At 35.7% G+C, this 21,479-nt stretch overlaps 1 protein-coding gene across 2 annotated transcripts; it reads left to right on the top strand.

Moving 5' to 3' along the window:
* The first annotated feature begins 410 nt into the window (after positions 1–410).
* Positions 411–20,547, top strand: RBM46 (RNA binding motif protein 46). 2 transcript variants are annotated; one of them, XM_040554519.1, is made up of 5 exons: positions 411–1,832; positions 2,640–2,801; positions 7,083–7,550; positions 8,189–8,962; positions 19,022–20,547. In XM_040554519.1, the coding sequence occupies exons 2-5, from the start codon at positions 2,651–2,653 to the stop codon at positions 19,045–19,047; spliced, it is 1,419 nt and encodes a 472-aa protein (XP_040410453.1). In that variant the 5' UTR covers positions 411–1,832; positions 2,640–2,650; the 3' UTR covers positions 19,048–20,547. The 2 variants fall into 2 exon arrangements, with proteins under 2 accessions (XP_040410453.1, XP_040410452.1); XM_040554518.1 differs by having other exon boundaries at positions 412–1,828.
* Positions 20,548–21,479: the final 932 nt, after the last annotated feature.

Genomic DNA, 21,479 nt, shown 5'->3' with positions numbered 1-21,479 from the left:
AGGGCAGACGGTGGTGCCTGCCTGCGGGCGTCCCGCTCGGGTAAAGGCGCCCTGAGGAGAAGGACGGGGCCGCCGCGGTGGCGGCGGTAGTGTGGGGGTATTTGTGGGCTGCTGGCTGCGTCCAAAGCTCGATTTTTTGAAGTCAAGTTTTAGGGAATTTTATTTTTATTTTTTGAACTGTTCTGTGGTGGGCGTTGCGTGAACATTGCCTGTCCAGAATGGTTGCTTACATAGGTTCCTGTCCCAGAATGAATACCTGGTTGATAGAAAAGAAAAATGTATATATATATTAAAATAGATTGGTATTATTGTTACAGATTTACATAAATATATAAGCTAGATTTTATATAATTGCATATGCAGCTTACATTACTACTAAATACTTACATAAATCCATAAGCTAAATTCTGTATAATTATATACACGAAACCTTTCTTTTTCTGGGATGGAAAAAAAGGAGTTGGGTTTATTTTATCAGTGTTCTAATTAAGGGATGTGTATAGGCTGGCTGTTAAAGTGTCAACTGTTGTGGAAAGACTGCACCAAAGAACAGGGCCGTGATTCAAAGCTTGGTTAAAGGGACTAAGCTGTTGGGCAAAATAACGCAAACACAGAACAGTAGTATCACGGCGTAACGTGCATTAAGTGTAGTTGTGGAAGGGACTTAATCATTAAAACCAGTCTAGCCATAAGTAGTTATGACATAAATCTTCTGAAAAACCTCTATAAACTTACACAGACTTATTTTAGATAGAGGAACTGCAGTAGTTTCAATGGGATATCTAAGTGAAGAATAGTAAGACTTCTAACAACCATGGGGCTGGTTAATGTCTTTAGTATGGAGGCAGGAACTTGGTCAGTGTGACAAGCAATCATCTGAAAACCCTTCTATATGAAAGGGTGGGTGGGATAACTTTTGCTACATTACCTATTATGTATGGCTTTATTTTTAGTAATTCTTGTTTCTGGTAGCAGTAGGAAGTTATCTGGACGGCTGTTCTGTGAAAAATAAGCTGTATAGGTAATGGTGCTCGTTTGGATAATCAAGCTAGATGTAAAAGTGCGCTGCAGTTTAGTTTGTACAAAACAACCAAGAGCAACAAGATGAAAAGGACAACGTGACTTCTGCTTCAGACTGTAGAAAATGGATGCAATTATAGCTGCTTTGGGATACTTCTTCCTTCATTTTCCGCAGCATCGATCAATTTAATGCAGCAATGGAATTAGTTCAAGTTTGGTGCAGCACTTGAGCTAATTTGTTTCTTGGGACCTTGAGTAATGGGAAGTCCAATGAAGAGACAGGCACGTGACTGTTTACTCTCTGTGGTTTAGTTCCCTTTATTCTGTGTTTTCCACATACTTCACTAGTGAAGGTCTTAACTAGCTCCAATGAAGGAAGCTTCATTGTTCAGTAGATACTTGTGGTTTGACGAGACATTTTGTGTGAAATCAAGCCTGGTATTAGCTGTTTTTCATGGTGGGGGTGGAGTGGAGAATTCTTCAGGATGTTACTTAGTGAAGCTTCAATTTATTGAAGACAAAGCAAGCTGAAAATATAAAGGGCATTAAAGAACAAACAGTTGTAGTTGATGTTTCTCATGGTATTTTTTGTTTTTTTTTTTTTTTTTTTTGGGCCGCATGTCTTTTGGAGAATGAGGGACATACCACGTGGACAGACGACTTGGACCAGGGATTGAAGTGTTGAAGAAGATTTCTGCCGTAAGGTCCACAATACTTAGCCAAGCAAATCTTGGGAAAAGAAGAAAAAGCAGGGCAAGGAGAGAAAGTCAGTGAAAAAATCTGACTTAAGAATTAAAGTCAAACTTCTGTAAGTGAGTAGTGTGACTAGTAAAGTTCTTAATTACTGTGTGGTTTTCTTGGTGTGATTAGTTTCCTGTGACCTAGATAACAGAAACCTAAAGCTGTTGCAGGAGATCTTGGCATGTTGGGAAATAGTGGTCATGGCAGCAACAAGCCTTTTGATAAAGGCTTGATATTGATAAACCTTTTTCAGTTTTGACGTAAAAATGAATAAAGGCATGAAAATAAGGACCCTGGGGTGGAATTATCTCAGCCTCTTAGTTTTGACAGACAGTTCTGCCAAGTTTTATTATATATTGGTTTTAATTAAATTATTTCTGTTCCTGAATTCTTTGAATTCTTTACATTAATTAGACATGGACTTAGTGCATTTCTGAAGTCTTTTTTTGGACTCAAATCCAGTTTTAAAATCAGTGGTACTTCTATAAAATAGAGTAATAAGAGAGAGGAATTTGTCCCTTTGAGTAGCGTTTAGGTCTCTATACAACTGTGATAACAAGCTTTATGAAAGAATTCATTATTGTAACTTGAAGGACAGCATACTTAGAAAATAGTTGTGGAACCATTTGTATAAAAAAAATACGGAATGTATAGTTGCTGTAATAATCTTCAACTTTAAGCAGCTATGGAACAACGTTTTGAAAACAAGTATGTAGGTGATGGTAATTGTACATAGGATTGCAGTCTTATGCTAAACAAAGTCACATTAAATAGCCAAGTGTAGCATGAGTTGTGTTTTTCAGTGCTTTGGTAGTTTCTGTATACAGACAACAGCTTAGACTTACCTGAACTGAAATATCTGTGATATTCTGTTGAAGCTGTTGGAGATATGCATGAGGAAAATACAGCTGCAACAAATGGATGTGGCAAAATCAGAAGTAGTACCCAGAATGAGGCTGCCTTACTGGCCCTGATGGAGAAGACTGGATACAGCATGGTTCAAGAAAATGGGCAAAGAAAATTTGGTGGTCCTCCACCAGGTAAGCATTTCATTTGAGATCACAAAGTTGAAATTTTTGTTTAAGGATAGCTATATAGAATTAGACTAAAAATTCTTGTAGCATTGTGTCCTGTATATTGTGTAAGACACAACGTGTCTGGAGTCCTGGTATGTTTTAGTTTTCAAACATTTAAGATCTCTATCTTGTGCTAGACTATGGTGAGCATTCGCTTTTGATGGCCTTAAGAAGTCACAGATTTAACAACAGTTAAGGTTGACAGGTGGCAAGGCAAATGTGGAATTGAAAATACTGTGTGCATTCCAAGTGGCTGAGAACATGTTTTAAAACCTTCAGTGGCACAGGAGGGACAAGTCAGTGGTTGCAGGCCTAAACTGTATTTCCTGTCACACCACTTGCATTGGCCTCAGCATTTTTTTTTTTAACAAACCTCTGTTCTCTGAGTAGCCAGTGGTGAAGATAACCTAACTCAATTTGTTTTCAGAGTTGCCTAATCTGTTCTCCATATCTAACATAACCTAATCCACCTCTGTAACAAAAACATTCTGAAATGAAGAATTGGTAAATACTGAGCTTGCAATTCACTGGAAAAATCAACTGTAACAGTCAGTTTATTGTTCATATGTTGCTGTTCTTTCACTTAATACTCTGAAAAACATTTTTTTCTGTGTATATCTGTGTGTAAGCAGAAAATAAGAGTTGATAACAATTACCAGAGGATAAGGGAAACTGCATTCATGCTATAAAAACTACAGTAATCTTCTCGGTTAACTTACGGTGGTTTGGGGTCTATCATGGTACAAGCAGGAGACCTTTGCACTTGAATTGGTAACTCGTTGCTGCAGTGAAAACAAACTCTGTCCCTAAATTGTTTTTTGTATATGCCCAATTATATTTTCACTTAAGTGACTTAAGTGACAAAATAATAAAATTAATAGTCCTGCAGTATATGGAATATGTATATTGCAATTTGGAAACAGTGGCTGTAGTACTGGGTTTAGTAAATACTTTTCAGAATGTTACTGCGTTGGAAGACTTAATTTTTGTGTATTAAATACTATTTCTAAAATATGTTTAAGACTGTGATTGAGTAACTTAGCAACAATAAATCTCACACCTTAAAATAGCCATATCCCTTCCTGAAATGCTTTTGTTGGAACTGCTGCTGCGGATTTACTTCTAGAAAATCAGTAACACATTCACAGGTAGTGCAAGTAGAAGCCTTCGTTCAGCACTTTTAAACTTAATTTCCAAAAAAAATTTAAATGACCCTTAGTTTTGAGTAGAACTCATGAAGAGTGTTTTTGTTTAAAGATGTTGCGAGATTATTCAACTGGCATGATTATGGGGATGCACGAAACTAATGGGTTTATTTTGTGCTGGAAATGCTGAAAGCTTATGAAATAAATGGATAAAACCGAAAAGAATGATTTTTGTTGTTGTCATTTTGAGTGAAGAAACTTAAATACAGGAGGAGGAATAGTTCACTAGGTGTCTTTCTTAATTACATTTTTTTCATTATTCTTGTGTTCAAGAGTTAAAATACATGGTTTTGTTTTCTTCTACCAAAATGTCATTGTGTTTTTTATTCTTGGTGTTCCTGAGAATGTTTTAAGAAAATAGGTGGTCTCTAAATGATTTAATTTCAACTTCTTGGGTATTTACTTTCTCCTCTGTTACTGCTGTGTTGAGCCTGACTTTTTTTTTCCAAAAATGAATTTTCAGAAAAGTATTTGGCTTTGATTTTGAGAGCTCTGGAAGATGGGTTTATCTACTTTACTCTTAGCTTGTTAAAATGGGTAACATCTTTCCTGCTGAATTTAGGCTTTTTTTCTAGTCTGAAATAGTTTTTCTGAGTTTTCCTGGTAAGACATTTAGTACCTGCCATTCTCTCTAATAATACTATCAGTTACTTATATATAATAATTTTGCCATTAGTCTTGGCTATAACTCTTTAAATGCAGTAACTCTTCTTTTTGAGACAGATTATGCACTTACACAAGCAGAAAGATCGTAGATTCTTTGTGCCACTGTTTTGGATCATTCTCCCTAGCAACCTGTGATCCCATGGCTTTAAGTCATGTTTGTAAGCCTGAGCTCTACTGCTCTTTCCTACATGAAGTTTAACAGACAGCTGCATCAAAATGATTGCTGTTTGGAAGCTTTTCCTGACTAAAATTACCTGCCTACTTTTATCAGCATTAGTAAAACAGAAGAACAGAGCTGAATGAAATTCTTTTGAAAATGACCCTGAATACAGAACTGCAGGGCTTTGCTGGCTGCTTTCTGAGACTTCAGCCTGTTTCTATGCTAATAATTTTTTTTTCTCATAATGAAAACATTGTGTAATGTAAAATTACAATTTTAATTAGAATGTTATACAGTATTAGGTGTATTCCTTTGGCAAAAATTATGTTTATTAATGGACTTTGTTAATCTTTTCTGAAATTAGATCTGTTTGACAAGGTATTTTCCATAGATCTGTTCACTGACATTAATTATTTGTCTACTTCTAGTCTTCATGTATTTTCATGCTTGCTTAGGCTGGAAGTTGCCCTAAGTAACTATGAACAGTTTTCTAGGACAAGTGAGGCTTGGATGTTTGAGATGGTTTCTGAGAAACTACAATTACTATTTGCATTTTTTTGTGAATTTTGATTGCTTATGACGTAGTTTGTATAAGCTTGTTTTGCTGTCGAAGGAGACATCAGCTTTGTTTTTTCTGTTACCGTGTTGTTTGTCTGGCTGTTGTATTATCCAGAGCAAGCAGTTGATCTGGCTCAAAATTAACCATAAAAACTGATTTATTCATTATTCTTAATTTTTTGCCACCTTCACTGTTAGTAGCGAGGTTCTTGTCACTTATGCCACTTGAGAAAAGTATATCAGAAAAGTGTTTTTGAAAAAACAAAACAAATTTCATTGCTTTGTTTGGGTCCTCTGCTTAGATTGCTGCAAACATAATATTCTTATGTGTGTAATTAGTGTACAGTTTATAAACTTAATCTGCGAGAAGGCAAAAATTTCCTTGTGGTTCCATTTAAAAAAAAAAAAAAAATTCAGGAGTAAATTACTTGCCCTTTGGTGATACTTATGTGAAGGAAAAAATTTAAGTTAATTACAGAATAAATCATATTTAGGTGATCGTGAAATTCAAGCCAAAGTGAAACATTTGATTATTTTTCTTGTTGTAACTTGATAACTTGTCATATTTTTCCTTTGTCTCCTTATGCTTTGTCATTTCATACTAATACTTAGTTACCAAATTTTGTTTTTTTCTAACAGCTTTGTACCCCTTGCTTCCTCTTCTGTAGAGAACCTTTCTTGTCAAAGCTTTCAAAAAAGATACTAGTTATGATTGAATGATTTGTCTGCATTTGAAACTCTTTTCTAATTTATTTGCCTAACTTAAATAAATGAGCCACCTTTTTTTTTTTAAAAAATGCAGATTTTGGGAAAATAAATGACATAATTATGGACCATTACTCCATATTTTTAAAAGCGTATACTCATTTTTACATTATCTGTTGAACATGTCTTCTGGCATGTATGGCAGAGGTACGGTCTTTATTACACATCAATGTGCTTGGCATAAGGACAAGATGCATGGATCTGTTCTGTGGATTTTATTTTTTTCGCCCCTTAGCATCCAATTCCAGCCTGTGAAAACTGATCCATTTTTAGGAGGAAAAATATTCAGTGTTCTTGGGTACTGAAAAAAAGGATGGTTTCATATCCTGCCGTCCTTAGGGATTCTTGTTTTAGTGGATGAACGGAGATGGTGAAACCAAGATGTTGGACCTTTTGAGTGCTGTTGAGGGGGGGAAAAAAGCTCTGGGGACTACCAAAAACTTCTTAAAATGTGGGCAAGTAGTGTGATGAAATATTTGCAATTTTAAAATGTTAAATGTAGAAAGTATAACAAGTTCTTTCTCTAGCAATTGAGTTACCTCATATCAGTCGTGCTAATAAGTAACACATAATTTTGAGGGGCAAAAAATGATTGAAATGTAGACTCTGACAACAAGCCTGTCAGTGTTTTAAATAATGTTAGTTTCAGTGGCTTGTCATCCAAATTTAAGTGAAAGAAATGGAAAAGGAATTTAGAAAAACAACAAAAAAAGGAAAGAAAGGACTATTGCCCTATGTGTACAGTTTGTATTTAAACATAAATAAGATGAGAATATACCAGTTTTAAATTGAGACTAATAGTAAGTAAATAACTCCTAACCCCAAATTGTGTGTGGAGGTGTGCCTGTCTGGCATTTGTACTAAGGTTTTTGTTGGACAATTCATTTTAAGGTTGGGAAGGTCCTCCACCACCTCGTGGATGTGAAGTTTTTGTGGGTAAGATTCCTCGTGATATGTATGAAGATGAATTGGTTCCTATTTTCGAGAGAGCTGGGAAGATCTACGAGTTTAGACTGATGATGGAATTCAGTGGTGAGAATCGAGGCTATGCTTTTGTAATGTACACTGCTAAAGAGGAAGCCCAGCTAGCCATCAGGATTCTTAACAACTATGAAATTCGTCCAGGGAAGTTTATTGGTGTCTGCGTCAGCTTGGACAACTGCAGACTATTTATTGGAGCAATTCCAAAAGAAAAGAAGAAACAAGAAATACTGAATGAAATGAAAAAAGTTACAGAAGGAGTGGTGGATGTCATTGTTTATCCAAATGCCACTGACAAAACTAAAAATCGTGGCTTTGCTTTCGTAGAATATGAGTCTCACAGAGCAGCTGCAATGGCTAGAAGGAGGCTAATCCCAGGTAAACCTCTTTTTAATTAAATCAAATTCTGGGGCGGGAGTATATGTGACTTTTTTTTTTTGGGGGGGGGGAATGGGGGGGGCTAGTAATTTCTTTTCTCCTTGATTTATTGTACTTTGAGTTACAAAACTGCAGTAGTGCCTTTCAGCTAAAACATTTTTTTGTTTATGAATCGCTTTTTAAAAGAAGTGAAATTTTAAGCAGTTCTGAGAACAAAACAAGCAAGCGTTTGTTTTATGAACACAAGTTACTGCAGTTTACAACAAGATATTTGCTTGGGCATGCATCCAGTCTTCGTTTGCATGTACTAGTCCCTGCACAGGAATTCTTTTAAAGCTGAGCTCGAATTGTGTCCCTTGTTTTCATTGAGGGGTATGAGTGATGTTACTGGTATTTCATATTTTAAAGATGGTTGAAAGCAGGTCTTTAATATTTTAGTAGAGAATCATTTTTATGATTATTTTCTTTAATTGTTTCAGGTAGTAACATTTTACAAATTTTGCTTAAGTGGATGCAGACAACGGAACCATCTGTTTCTGGTGGTGTGCATTATGTTTGCTTTTTATAGAGGTAGTCTATAAGAATGGCTTTGTTTTCCTTTGCATCTTTCTTATTGATGTAGTGCTTCTTTGCTGTAGGAACGTTCCAGCTCTGGGGTCATACTATTCAAGTAGATTGGGCAGACCCAGAGAAAGAAGTTGATGAAGAAACAATGCAGAGAGTCAAAGTGTTGTATGTAAGAAATTTAATGCTCTCTACTACAGAAGACACAATTAAAGCTGAATTCAACAAGTTCAAGCCAGGGGTGGTTGAACGTGTAAAGAAGCTGAGAGACTATGCTTTCGTTCATTTTTTCAACCGAGAGGATGCAGTTGCTGCCATGTCTGTAATGAATGGGAGGTGCATTGATGGAGCTAGTATTGAGGTAACGCTGGCAAAGCCAATTAACAAAGAAAGTACTTGGAAACAACATTTTAATGATCAGTTAAGTCCCTGTTCTGAAAGTCTCTTAGGGTTTCCCAGCAAAGAGGATGGTCATCAAAAATCTGCCTGGAAACCAGCAGTTCGTCTTAATGGTCAGCACAGTCCAAGCCCCCCTGAAGTTGAAAGGTGTACGTACCCATTTCTTCCAGGAACAAAGCTTACTCCAATTAGCATGTATTCTTTGAAATCTAGTCACTTCAGTTCTGCAGTAATGCACCTGGATTATTTTTGCTATAAAAATAACTGGGTACCACCAGAATACTACTTGTATTCAACCACGAGTCAGGATGGGAAAATACTTCTGGTGTACAAGGTACTTATTCCTAGTATTGCATATGGTTCCCAGAGTTACTTCATGCCAGACAAACTCTGTACAACATTAGAAGACGCGAAGGAATTGGCAGCACAGTTGACACTTCTACATCTAGGTAAGCATAAATGCTTTTAAATAGTTCTTAAGAAACAAAGCTGAAAAAGTTACTTTAACATTGTTCTTTGTGTATAGTTTTGGAAAGGTTTTTTTTTCATTGCTCTCTATAGATGTTTTCAGTACTATAATGGTATCATTGGAGGGTTCTTGAAGTAAAAAGTGCTTTTTAAATTATTTTTTCTAAACCAAAAAAGAGAGAAAACTTAGATGCAGTTATTCTTAATTCTTTCAAAGTCCAGCATCTTCATTTGTATTTATTTCTTAAAACTAGAATGTGGCTGCTAGAAAGTGGAAGTTCTAATATTATAAAAATCTGTAGTATCTGTTCTTCTTGTAACTGAGAAAGCAAATTACTGCATTTCTGACAGTCCATTATCCCTACTTCTGTTTGAACTCAAAATACAAAAATAATATAAAATGTAACATTTGACATCTGGTTCCTGTCCAGTATTTTTCAATTCTGTAATGCTGTGCTATAGCATCCAAAACACAGAACTCATTTCTAGTGCCATGTTGTTTCATTAGTAGTTGTAGCCCTCATCTGATAAAACATATGAAATGAAATCAGAATTTTGGCTCTTTGGTAAATGGATTTGAAGGCTGTTACACAGACATACCATATGCTTTAAAAATTTGTATTTCCAGATGAAACTTTGTGTAATTTATTTCATGTGCTCTTATCAGCAATTGTACTTTCTCTTTCCTTCCTTTTTCATCTTGGTATATTTCAGGATGAGATAGGACTGACCTTTATAGGTTTGCAGATATTATGAACCATCACTTGTCTTCTCTGATCTGCTGAGTAATATTCCTGTGTATCTGTAGCATGCTTTCTTTCAGCACGCCTAGATCTGTAGGTGCTGTATTGTGAAATTCATTCTTGCTAGACTTTCGTGCAGCAATGTGATTATTTTTCTGTCATTAAAAAAAATATTTCTAGTTATTTCTAGAGCCAGAGGTTTCCTTTCTTTCTGTGAAGATTTATATTGGAGATGATAGGCTGTTCAGCTAACACAAACTAGTTTCTTGTCCTATTCTATGTAAAAGATTTTTAGTTAGCTTTTATTACCGTTTAGAAGAGGAGCAAAGCAAGAGTTGTTTGGGCCCAGGCATAGTTTGGGTTTTGGAGTGGTCATAGATGAGACTTGTAAATAACGTGTCTAATATCTAGGAATTTTGGGCAGTTTGTACTTCCGTTATTTTTATTTCAGTGTATTAAGAGACCACAGTGTTTTTTTTTCACTTTCTAGTTTTAGGAAAAGCATGTGTTAGGATGTCAGCCTTCTGAGGCATGAGCTTGCCGGTTGAAAGGCACAAAATTCCTTATAGGCAGTGTCCGAGGCATCGGGCTTGGTGATTCTGGATCGTGCAGCTCTAGATAGCAGCATGGTAAGATTGTACAATGCAGCAAATAGTCATTTCTGATTAGCTGTGCATGCATGCAGGCCTCAGTAATGCATCCACTTGAATAAAAGTTTAAAAAAAAAAAAAAAGTCAAATTATGTATGGCTTGCTGCTTCCTCTTCTCAAAGTATCTTCTGCTGCTGGTTATGATTTTTGGTTTGATTCTGCTTTAGATATGAAAGGAGGATAAATGAGAATAGATAAAGAAGCGTTTATTATAATGGCTTTACTTAATAATTTTGGTCCAGTGACCCTAAATTTTCAGGGAAAAAATAATAACCACAAGGTTAAGTGTGCTCCTCTGTTAGTGACACTTCCGTTCCTAAGAAATGCTTCAAGACAGCATTCTCCATTCCCTGCTTTGTTTCCCTGCATATCTGGCCGTGCATATCTGCCCATTTTGTGGCTTAAAGCTACCATTATAAAAAGTTTTGCTTGAAATTGTTTTGGTGATCCTTTCCCAGAGGAGTATAGGAGAGAAAATTTTAAACTAAGAATGCTTATCCACAGCTGTTATCAAATCCAGAATGCAAAAAGTTTAAGAAAAAAATTGAAGGAAGTGTGTGTTGAGCTTTTTATTTTCAATTATAGTTGTAAGTGCTATAAGGGAAAATGTTTTAAAGTGAATTTAAACTAACAGTATTTTAAAGCTTTGTAGCATTTCAGGGTTCTATATGCATTGCAAATGATGCGAGTTTTTACCAGAATTCCCAAAACCCAGGTTTGGATTTTTTTAAAAGCCACCTAATGGCCTGGTACTGGTAATGCCATCTTGTTATCTTTGAACTCTGAATGTTCTTTATTCTTTTGTTGCCTCTGTGCATCCTCTTTTCTGAGGATTTGGTTCAGCACAGAGCATGCACAGCCTTCTTTCAGAGCACGTGTGGCTGACTTCTGAAAGATACACCTTTTTCATGTTGATTTAAGAACCTCTGTTTGGTGTTTTGCATTGTTGTAATACCGAAACATAGCTTTAAGGACTCTAGAAATAGTGTTTTGTTTTTCTGTTTTCCCCCCATCTAATCTACAGAAGTTTTTGTTCTATGTTAATGTACTCTGTTGAAAGAAATACCTGAAGCTGGATGTTGTTGGATGGGACAGAAGATCCCTCTTACTCAGTGAAGTGTCTGTCATATGGTCTGACATGTTGAATGATGCTGCATGGGTATGTGTGCTTGTAAGTAGCAATGATTTTGAGAAAAGTTTCTGTGTACTTCATCTCGGAAGCAACTTGCTGTAAATAAGAGTATGCAAAGATGACCCAGAATAATTCCAGCTGGTAAGTAATTTTCTTACAGGAACATAAAGGTGTTGCCTGCTTAATTTTCTATAATGTTTACAGTTTGTTTCTTTTAAAAGTCATGTAAGCAGATTAAGGTGAATGAGAAAGGGCTGCTCTGAGAGAATTTGAAAATAGAACACATGGATAAAAGCTGTTAGAAACCAGAATGAAAAAGTCTTCTTTCTAGTAATCTGTTCCATGCTAAAGTCCAGAGACTATCCAAACAGTGGGCAAGAGTTTGACTTTTCCAGAAGGTATAAGAGGTAGCAGCAGAACATAATTTTTGCCTTATTTTAGGAAGAAAAAGGAATTGTGACTGTAAAAGTTAAGAGAATCTGTACTTATATTCTTCTATGTTTGCTGTTTTGCCAGTTTAGTAGTTGTCTTTTTTTTGTGTGTGTTGTTTGAAAGGCAGAGTCAAGGTTTTGTCATCTTCCTTTTTTTTTTTTTGTCCCATAATGACTTGCACTAGGGTTTGAACAGTGTGTTAAGTTGAAGACTGTCTTTCTGACCTTTATGCAAAAGGATTGGATTTCAAGTTCCTTGTGCGATCATTTGTGCTGGGCAGTCACAACTTTGCAGCTATATACTTCATTTGGTGTTGATAGACAAACCGTTGGTAAAGCCAGGCTTCCCCTAATCATTTTTTCCTTATGTCTTGTTTTGGTTTACTTGGTACATTTCAAGATGTATTAAGTTTTGTTTTCTAACTCTTCAGACATTGCGTCCTAAAGCCAAAAGATGTGATTTGACAAAGCTTCTTAATTCTGAAAGACAAATAAGACGCTCTTAGCTAGTCCTATTTCTTGCAAAGGTAGACAAAATTTCAACAAGATACATCTTATTATTTCTTTTGTTGGTAAGGAGATGAATTGGACTTACTTTGGATTTATCTACTTTTTGTGTGTAGACTGGCACTGAGCTTTTTTAACAAAGCTGTAGATGTTATGCAGAGTAGATAGCGTTCTAATAGCTTACTGCAACTCTTTCCTTTTGAGGTGTGCAGCCTCATTCCCCAGGTGACATCTTTGAGGTTACATGGTGTCAGAAATACTGTCAACATCTTAACTCTGTACAGTAGCAGTAAGTACAAAAGCAAAGCAGCAGGTTGTGGTCAGTCAACACCTCAAGGCTGGTATGGGGTAGGTATGCCATCCCTGGAAACCTGCTAGAATACAGGAGGCAAAAAAAAAAAAAAGGCATATACTACTGGTGTTGCTACATAATGCAGAGTAGCGAGGGGCAACCAAAGCAATGCTGCACTGTTCCAAACAGTTTTCATGGTGCATTGATCAATGCTGCACATAGAGCATGGGTAATCTCCATGAGAAAAGAGGATTTGTTGATATTTCTCTCTTACCATGTGTATGTCTTGGGGTATGCAGAAGGACCTTGTAGATTCGGAAAGGTCTCTGTTCCTCTGAATTGGTGTAATATTGTTTGAGATCATCTGGGGATCTAAGATCACATTTTTACACAAACAGTTCTTTTTATGTAAACATTTACATTTTGATCAACTTGAGTTGAACGTCAAAACAAAAGTTTTTTTATCAACTATGTTATGCACCTGGTAAAGTTTGGAGAAGAAGAATACTCAGTTTTCCATGAACACTTTGGGTGTACCTTGTATATGGTCAAGAGGGAAAAAAAAGGAGAACTAAAACTGCAGGAATAAAGGTTTTTAGAGAAAAAAATATTGCAAAAATAATCACTGAATACTGATAGTGTAACTTCCGTATTTTTCTGTTGGTCATTGCAAATAGCGTATTTTTATCTAAATGTTATACTACAAGTAGAAAGTTATTTTTTAATGTTAGAGCAGTTTTTTTTATCAACACAGAGATATATAAAATCAGGATATTCACACAGTAATGACATCTTTAATAATCTCCTGTATCTAGTATAAAGCACTCTATTTTTAAAAGTAGATATTTCTGTATTAACACTACTTGCTTGTTGCCATATACAGTAGTCCTGAATAGATAGCAGTACAACAATTTACCACTTGGTGTCACCTGAATATTTTGAAAATGGTTCTTGGATAAAACACAGACACTTATGATTTCAGTGAAAGATAAATAAGCTATATTTTAACGTTACTAGATAAGCCTGGAGTTTTTTAATTCCTTGTTCTGTTCATGATTTATTTAAATATATGGAAACTATATATCTAGGTGTTCATTTCTGGGATATGGAGCCGGGCTGCATGTTGAAGTTCCAGAAGAAAGTGACAGTTCACAGTTTGGGTTGGGGGGGATAAGAGGGAAGGAACAGAATAGAAAGAAAACTGGACGCCCTGTAGAAGAAATAATTACTTTCTCCATTATTTTGAACATCATTTCAACGTGGGTTTGTTTCTAGAAGTTGCATGACACCTTGGTGTTCGCAAAGTTACGCTTTGCTGTCAAGTGTGGTGCCCATGTAGAAAAACATGGTAACACCTCCAACTCTTGCCTTTTTGGACCCTGTCCTTCAGGCTAGACATGAGGCAGCTCCAATTTTGAGACTATATAGCTGTGTTAATTAATGCAGAAGTTGCTTCAGGACCAGCAGTGAAATAGTGCAGAGCCGAATTGAAACTAAAAAGTCTGAGAGGCATTATTTATCTGTCAGCTACCTTGCATCATTAATACAGCTTTGTAGGTTCTGGAATCAATTTGGCTCATCCAGATGACTTTGAAGTACAGGTAAAGGAGAACCTGAGGTTGTGTAGATTTGAGTTGTAGGAGAATTTCTACCTCCCTTTCTTCAGTGAAGGTAAACATCTGAGGCCTGAAAAAGCAGAACATTCTTCTGAGAATGATTTCTGGTTTTACTTACTGCTGGTGGAACTCCACTGGTAGAAGGAAATTTTGATTTGTTTGTTAGGTTACACTTTAAACTGACTTTATTTTAATTGTGCTCATAAATTTCTTGTATAAGAAATGTATTTGGATATAATTGCTTGTTAAATTATACCCAAATAAATTCCTATATACCACATGTCTTCTTGTGAAATGCTAGCTTCTAAATGGTGTCAATTGTAGTAGTGCATGCAGGCATAAATACAGAGTTAGGTAGCTGTGACCCCTATACTTAGTAAACATACAGGTGCTTTAATATTGAAGAGTTCTGAAAAGCTTTTCTGATTTAACTGTAGCACTGAGGTCCATTGTGTTTACTAGTGACTTCTCTGCTTGGTTAGTGACTCTGGCTATTGATTTTCTATTTATTTATTAAAAAACAAAAAAACACATCCAGCGTTCGGTTTCCTGCATATGCTGTAGTCATGTCCTATCTGGAAGTGATGGAGATTCGGGAAGGTCCCTGCAGTTGTAGATATTCCTCTCCCATCTTACTCATTTGTGTGATCTGTTTTGGAGGCTGGGGATAGGCCCTTCAGTTTCCTTCTGTTATGAGTAAAAGGAGTAAAGCTTTCATAGTCTTGTACTAAATTCATTTTATAGCAGGACTCTGTTTTACATAGTCCCAAAATAGTGGTGTTTTTTTTTTGGTGGAAATTACATCACTGTGCACTAGTAAGTACTCTGTTAAAATCTTGTTAGTCTTAGAATATTGTGATAGCCTCTTTAAAAATCAGCGTTGTTTTTACTGCTGTATTTTGGAGGGAGAGAACCTGAATTGTAATTCAGATGTTTGACAAATTCTTGTTTACAAAAATGCAGGAGTCTATATTGTTATTTAGCTAAAGTTTTTTCTAGTAAGATCAGAGTAAACAGTAAACATCTCTTTCCTCTCCTTCTCCCCTAGCTGAAACTAAATTTAGATGGAAAAATACTTGAACTGTACGTGGTCCAAGTGAAGACTTCTTCATTTATTTAAGCAAGTTAAAAAAAAAAAAAAAAGCATTGCCTTTCTTGATAACAAAACATCAGATGTCTTGTAAAACACGAAGATAGACAAAACATTCGGAAACTAAAGTTTTATTTGTACTGTTTATCTGCAAAATTAATTACTATTTCTGTTTTGTTCCTATAAATAGTTAACATTTAAAATGGAAAACTTTGTATGTTCTACAAAAAATGAGACCTTAGCAGTCAGTTGGAAGGAACCTACAAAGGTCGAGTCCAACTGCCTGACCACTTAGTGTAAGAAATAAGGTACTCAATTCAAAATTAGCTCTTTCAGGATTCTAAAGCATTTAGAAAAGAAACAGTATTGTTTGCTAATGTTCAATATTTCCTGTGTAGCCTATCTGATTTCAGTGGAACATTGTGCAGAATAAATTATGTTTAGATTACCAGGGGGGTAATAAAACGTGGTTCTTGACTGTAGTTAATATAGTCCCTTGACTTGAAACAACTTCTTTATATTTACCAGCGAACTCCTTTAATTTTTTTAAAGTTTTGCTTTCCTTAAAAAGGTTTAAAAATAATAATAAAAAAATCCTCTTAATTTCCAGCAGAGCTCTGTACTGACACGATGATTCATCCTTGCCCATGGCAGGGGGGCTGGAACTAGATGATCTCTAAGGTCCCTTCCAACCCGAGCCATTCTGTGATTCATTCTATGATATTCCCTATATAGTAATGGGAAAAAAAAATGAGACTTCAGCAAACTGCTCTATTAAAAACGTACTGGACATCACATGTTATTTTTCTCTTTAGAAGAGACAGAATTACAGTTTTGATGTCTTTATGGAACAAGATACAAGTGTTTTGTATCTTGATTTCTTCTAAACTTTGCCCAAGCTGCTTCTCCTTCATCCTGTGTTGCAAGGTTTATGAAGGGCTGTTGCATGGCTACGCAGCAGTTAGTGACTTTTTTTCTTGATTAGACATTCCTAAAAATCAAATTTCTTCACAAATCTGGTGAGCACACAGAGCTATAAATTCTATACTGTCCTATAACAATTAAGTAAGCTTTGCTACTATCCAGTTGGATATTAACAATTTGGTTCATACAGCGTCAAGGTTTCTGTGTTACAAAATGTGTATAATTCTTCCAGTGCTGATGCAAAGTGGTCTCTTGAATTAACAATTTAAAATTTCATTCAGGGAAGCTCCATCAGCACATGTGGACCTATGCAGCACATCAGAAGATGGTAGAACCTCTTTCTAGTCTTTAAGATAATACTCTCTGTAGTAAGAGGCTGGGTCCTGGGAGGTTTCTCCCTGCTGAATCTCACTTGGGAGTTATGGGGAAGAAGTTTCGTTAAAATTTCCTCAGTTTTAGGGATCCGCCAGGTTTTAGAATTGTATTCCACAATAAAATATCCTTTGTTCCCCTGCACCTACTATTCCATGTGACATCACGCTGTGACACAATTTAAGAAGTTAATTTTCAGGTAGAAGAAAGCATTCAAAAGTACTAGAAAAGTAAAGATACTAATAAATCTCTGAATCAAGGAAAAGCATTTTATTGGCTAATTAGAGCATATAAGTAGCAGTTTAATTCCAGTTCACCATGTGGTATTGTTTACTGCATGCATTCTGAAATGAGTGGATTGAGTCTTATATCTTACTACTGTGGATTCACTTGTTTAAGCTTCTTAATTATTGCATGCAGTAGCAATTCACAAATCAAGGATAAAACTTATGTAAACTAGTTCAAGAGTACACTCAGCATCTGGCTTTTTGAATGGCTGTATTGGTAGACTTCTGTCATGGATTTGGGACATTTAACTTAAAGGTGTCAGAATTGATTTTTTTTTTTTTACTATTTCATTATAAGCATTTTCTTTACTTTGACATTGCCTTGGTTTGTGTTGTAAAAATTACCTTTATTGCTGTTCGAACAATTAACAGCTGAGTACAAAATGTAAGATGCTTAAAAAATACATAAATTACTGGCTTTGTCAAATGCAATCGTAAGTGGTGTTTGGTATTTTGTTTGTGATTTTTACAATGTAGTAGTATAGGATGTTCCTTTACAGTATGAATTTAAATCTTAAATATTTATCAAATGGCTTACACAATTATTTTTGTCACAATCCCTAAGCAAGCATATGCTTTTTCTGTTCCTAAAAGCAGCAGTGAGATAGTAGGAATGAGCAAACCTCCCAAGATTGCTTGCTGCAGTTTTCTTTACCTCAAAAACATTCTCAGCTGTACTGTTCGGGGTGTTAGTTAGAGAAGTTGGGGGTGTGCATATGGCAAAATAACCTTGAGACCAGCTGGGCTCTTAGAAATACTCAGTCCAGTCTCTTTGTTTTCAAAGGAGACCGTAGCACTCCTGTTACAGACCTGCTGATGGATCAGCCAGTCTGATGTTCACTTGGATAGTACAGCACAAAAGTTAGGGTTTTAATTCCTACAATGACTTTAAACTGATCTCTGAATCACTTGCATTTCCAGATGAGGTTTAGATTTGTGTTAAGAACCAGAGTTGTTATTACACTGATGACAGGGGCTATTTCTCTGGGTAGTCAGTTTCATGTAAAAAGGAAGTCTGTGTTCCTCCTCTCATTTGAAGAAAAGAAAAATAGCATTATTTTTAACTTTCCGCCACTTTTTCTGCCACTTTTTGTGGCATGTTACATTTTGTGGCACGTAAACGTTCTCTTGGTGTGTGCTTCTGTGGATGAATTTAATGTGTCAATGCCTGTCACTGCTGAGGCTTCGCCCATTTTAAGATGGGGATTACCATTTTCTCTGAGTGTTGGGAGATTGGTTTTTAAAAGCTTTTAAGGGAGTTTGAAAATAGTGTTAAATCCATGCTCAGTGTTAACTTCATTGCTGGGAGCAGTGGTGGGAGCACCCAGGATTTGTCCTAAAGATTGTTATTTTTCTGTCCCTGCTGCTTACAGGCATGGACCATAAGCTTGTAAATCTAGGCCTGTGTAGGAGAACTTGGAGAAAAACAAGTCAGAAAGATAGAACAAGGTTGGTCTACGTTTATGCATGAAATAATTTGACTGACTTCAGTAGAGTCAGTAACTTAAAAATAAGAGTAAATTTAATGCCCTTTTCTAGTTAGTTGTTGATTATGCTGAAGACAGAGTTTGTTTATGAAGTAGGGCTGGCAGAACATGGTACTTCATCGTTAATGCTTACCTTGACCTGAAGCATTAATATGAAAGACTGCTGCTATGATAGTGTTACATGTAACAAATTGAGACAATTTAGAACAATGATCTAATAGGCATATTTAAGTTTTCTTCACTAAAAATTTGTGCTCAGTGGAGGTAAAGTAGTATGGTTAAATTTGCTTTCCTTAAGTATTTGAGTTAGTATTAGGGGTGCAGAAGAAAGGGAAGAATGCAGCATTGGGATAAGACACCGAATGCTTTCATTACACCATTATCGTAAATTCCTTATTAGTTATTCCTTATTTCATCTTTGAATAGGTAATGCATTATGCTTGCTGAAATTAAAAGTCTTTTTCTCTCCTCTCCCCCAACTTTTTTCCCTTTTTTTCCTTTTCCTGCAGCCAACTGTACGCCCTATTCAGCTTGAATTGCCCTGAAGAACACAGTTGAGCAGTTGAAAAGTTTGAAATTTGTTACGTTGGATCTTGCCATGGAAGGAAAAAGAACACCACACTGATGCACAATTACTGGAACTTCAGATTACATGTTTATTGATGAATTACTTTTCAAAGTACATGTTTTTTTTTAAACTTTTGATTTTTGAAGATTAGTGCAATTGAATGTTAAATTGTTTTAGTTAAATTTGTTTTGAAGAGAGAACTTGTTTAGAAGATTTTTATTACCTGTAATAGTTTATACAACAGTAGCTTATCTTTAGTGTTGAAATAATTTGGTACAATTCCAGCCCTTGTATTGTGAGTTGCATGCAGAGTATTTTTTTAGTTTCAGTTGTAAGTAATAAATCTGAAGTAAACACTAAAAAAACAAACTGGCAACCCTGCCTTTTAATACATAAACATAATTCCCAGTATTCCAGTTGTAGCTCAAAGATGAAATGCAAATGCGACACTCAAAGACTTGTTCCTGTAACTTAATGCCAAATTTTATAGGAAGAACATGTCCAATAAAATCTTTGCTTCTGGAATAGCATTATGTCAGTGATGGAGTGGTATTTTGAAGGGCCTTACATCAACATGCTATCAGGCTATGTAAGGTATATTGCTGTAGTCATAATACAGGTTCAACACCTTAGATAATTCCTGAGACAAAAATTGGTAAAAGAAAAAAGTGTGACATAGAAATTGCAGCTTAGTGAACTGTACATAAGGTACATGTCCTAGGAGAGAGACAATACCAAATACAAGTATGTTCTTCTGAGTTCATGGAAGCCTTACTTGTATTAGGTTATTCCTTGTAACCAGCAGTTCTACTTGCCTGTGGTTGTCACGTTGAACAGCAGCTTGCTCACTCTCTAATCAGGCCATATGCTTCTTCAAAAAACATCTCCTAGCATTAAATGGAAAATAGTTCTTAAGTTTTTAAATCGGGTATATGTAATTCATTTTGAGTGAGCTATCTTTATTCCTGTAGTGTTAACTATTCAGCATTTCTCAGTGAAGTGCCTTATTTCTTGAATGATCAAAAAATTTTTTTTTCCTTTTATTCCTGAAACAAACACAGTGGATCAACCTCCTTTTTAAACTTGGTATATAGTTTCAGTTCCTGGTCAAGGAATGGGCCACGTAGCTTATGTTAAGAGTCTAACAGCCTGTTTGTAAGCTGTTTTGTTTGAAAAGCTTGTTAAGAAAAAAAAAATATTATGTAGACAGAAAACGATGCAATGGAGAGATTTGAAGTTGAATATTTTTTCTTAATGCAAATATTGAGGTCTGTTCCATATTTTAGTTAAACATGTTTCATCAATACATTAAATTCTTTTTTTTGTGTTAATTTAGATACAGATAGAGGAGTTAAATTTTATTTGTATTTCATATTAGCTACATCGGTGTTTTAAGTGTTGTAATTTTTAATGTTGAAATCATATTTTTGACTTCTGTGCTTGAATTTGAACATTGATATTAAATTTATGCTGTTAGTATTCTGTGTGTTTACTTAAATATTAGAAATTTACATATAGTACCTTAATAAACATACTTTGTAAGGTTTGCTTTGCTTTCTCTAGTAGCAAACTTTGGCCAGAGGCTCCAGTTCAGGTGCTTTGCTGAACACAAAAGTCTAAGTGGCTTGGTGAAACCTTGAAAAAAGAAAATGAAAACACCCTTTTTAAAAGCGTGTTTGCTTAGTAGCTTCTGTCACACTCAAAAGCTGTTAAACTCCTAAAGTTTCCTAAGAAGCTCTGTTGAGAGGAAAGAAGAGGGGGCTTGCTTAACTTTGTGTTTAAATTGAGTGGTCCCTGAGGCCAAGACAAAAATCAGTATCTGAGGTAGAATAATACCATATCATGCTGATAAGGTAGGGGGGAACTAAGTTCAAAGTAGTGCTGCCTGGTAGCTTGAGAATTCCCCTCTACAAGCTGCTGAAACAAGCTTTGTTTTTGTTTTGTCATGAATCTTCATTAAGATTCACGTTATTATGGCAAGGTTTTCCAATTGACATCTTTTATGACACCTTGAAAATACAGTAGACTTCTGGCATGTGCAAGAAAGACTTGATAAAACAATGTTCTGTTGTCCTTCTAATGGAAACCTGATACAATGAGCATGGTTAGCTACTTACCAGAGTCATGTGATGAAGTACACAGAGGTTGCATAGTACCAAAACACTTATAGGAGGGTTGGCTAGTATTGCAGGTGTATAACATCCTTCCTATCTAGGTTTGTAACCTTGCACCCATATTTGAAAGTCTTGTGCAAAAAGCGGTTTTGCTACAAACCAGTAACTCCCATCATTATTAACGTGAGCACGTACCTTTTGTGATTATTTTAAGTATTCCCAGTAAGCTAGACTGTACAAAAGCATGATCAAACATTTGACTGTAACGAGTACTGGGCAGCTGTA

The sequence above is a fragment of the Cygnus olor genome, chromosome 4, assembly GCF_009769625.2.
Source record: "Cygnus olor isolate bCygOlo1 chromosome 4, bCygOlo1.pri.v2, whole genome shotgun sequence".
In the NCBI taxonomy this organism is placed as follows: domain Eukaryota; kingdom Metazoa; phylum Chordata; class Aves; order Anseriformes; family Anatidae; genus Cygnus; species Cygnus olor.
This window is presented reverse-complemented; position numbering and strand designations above follow the sequence as displayed.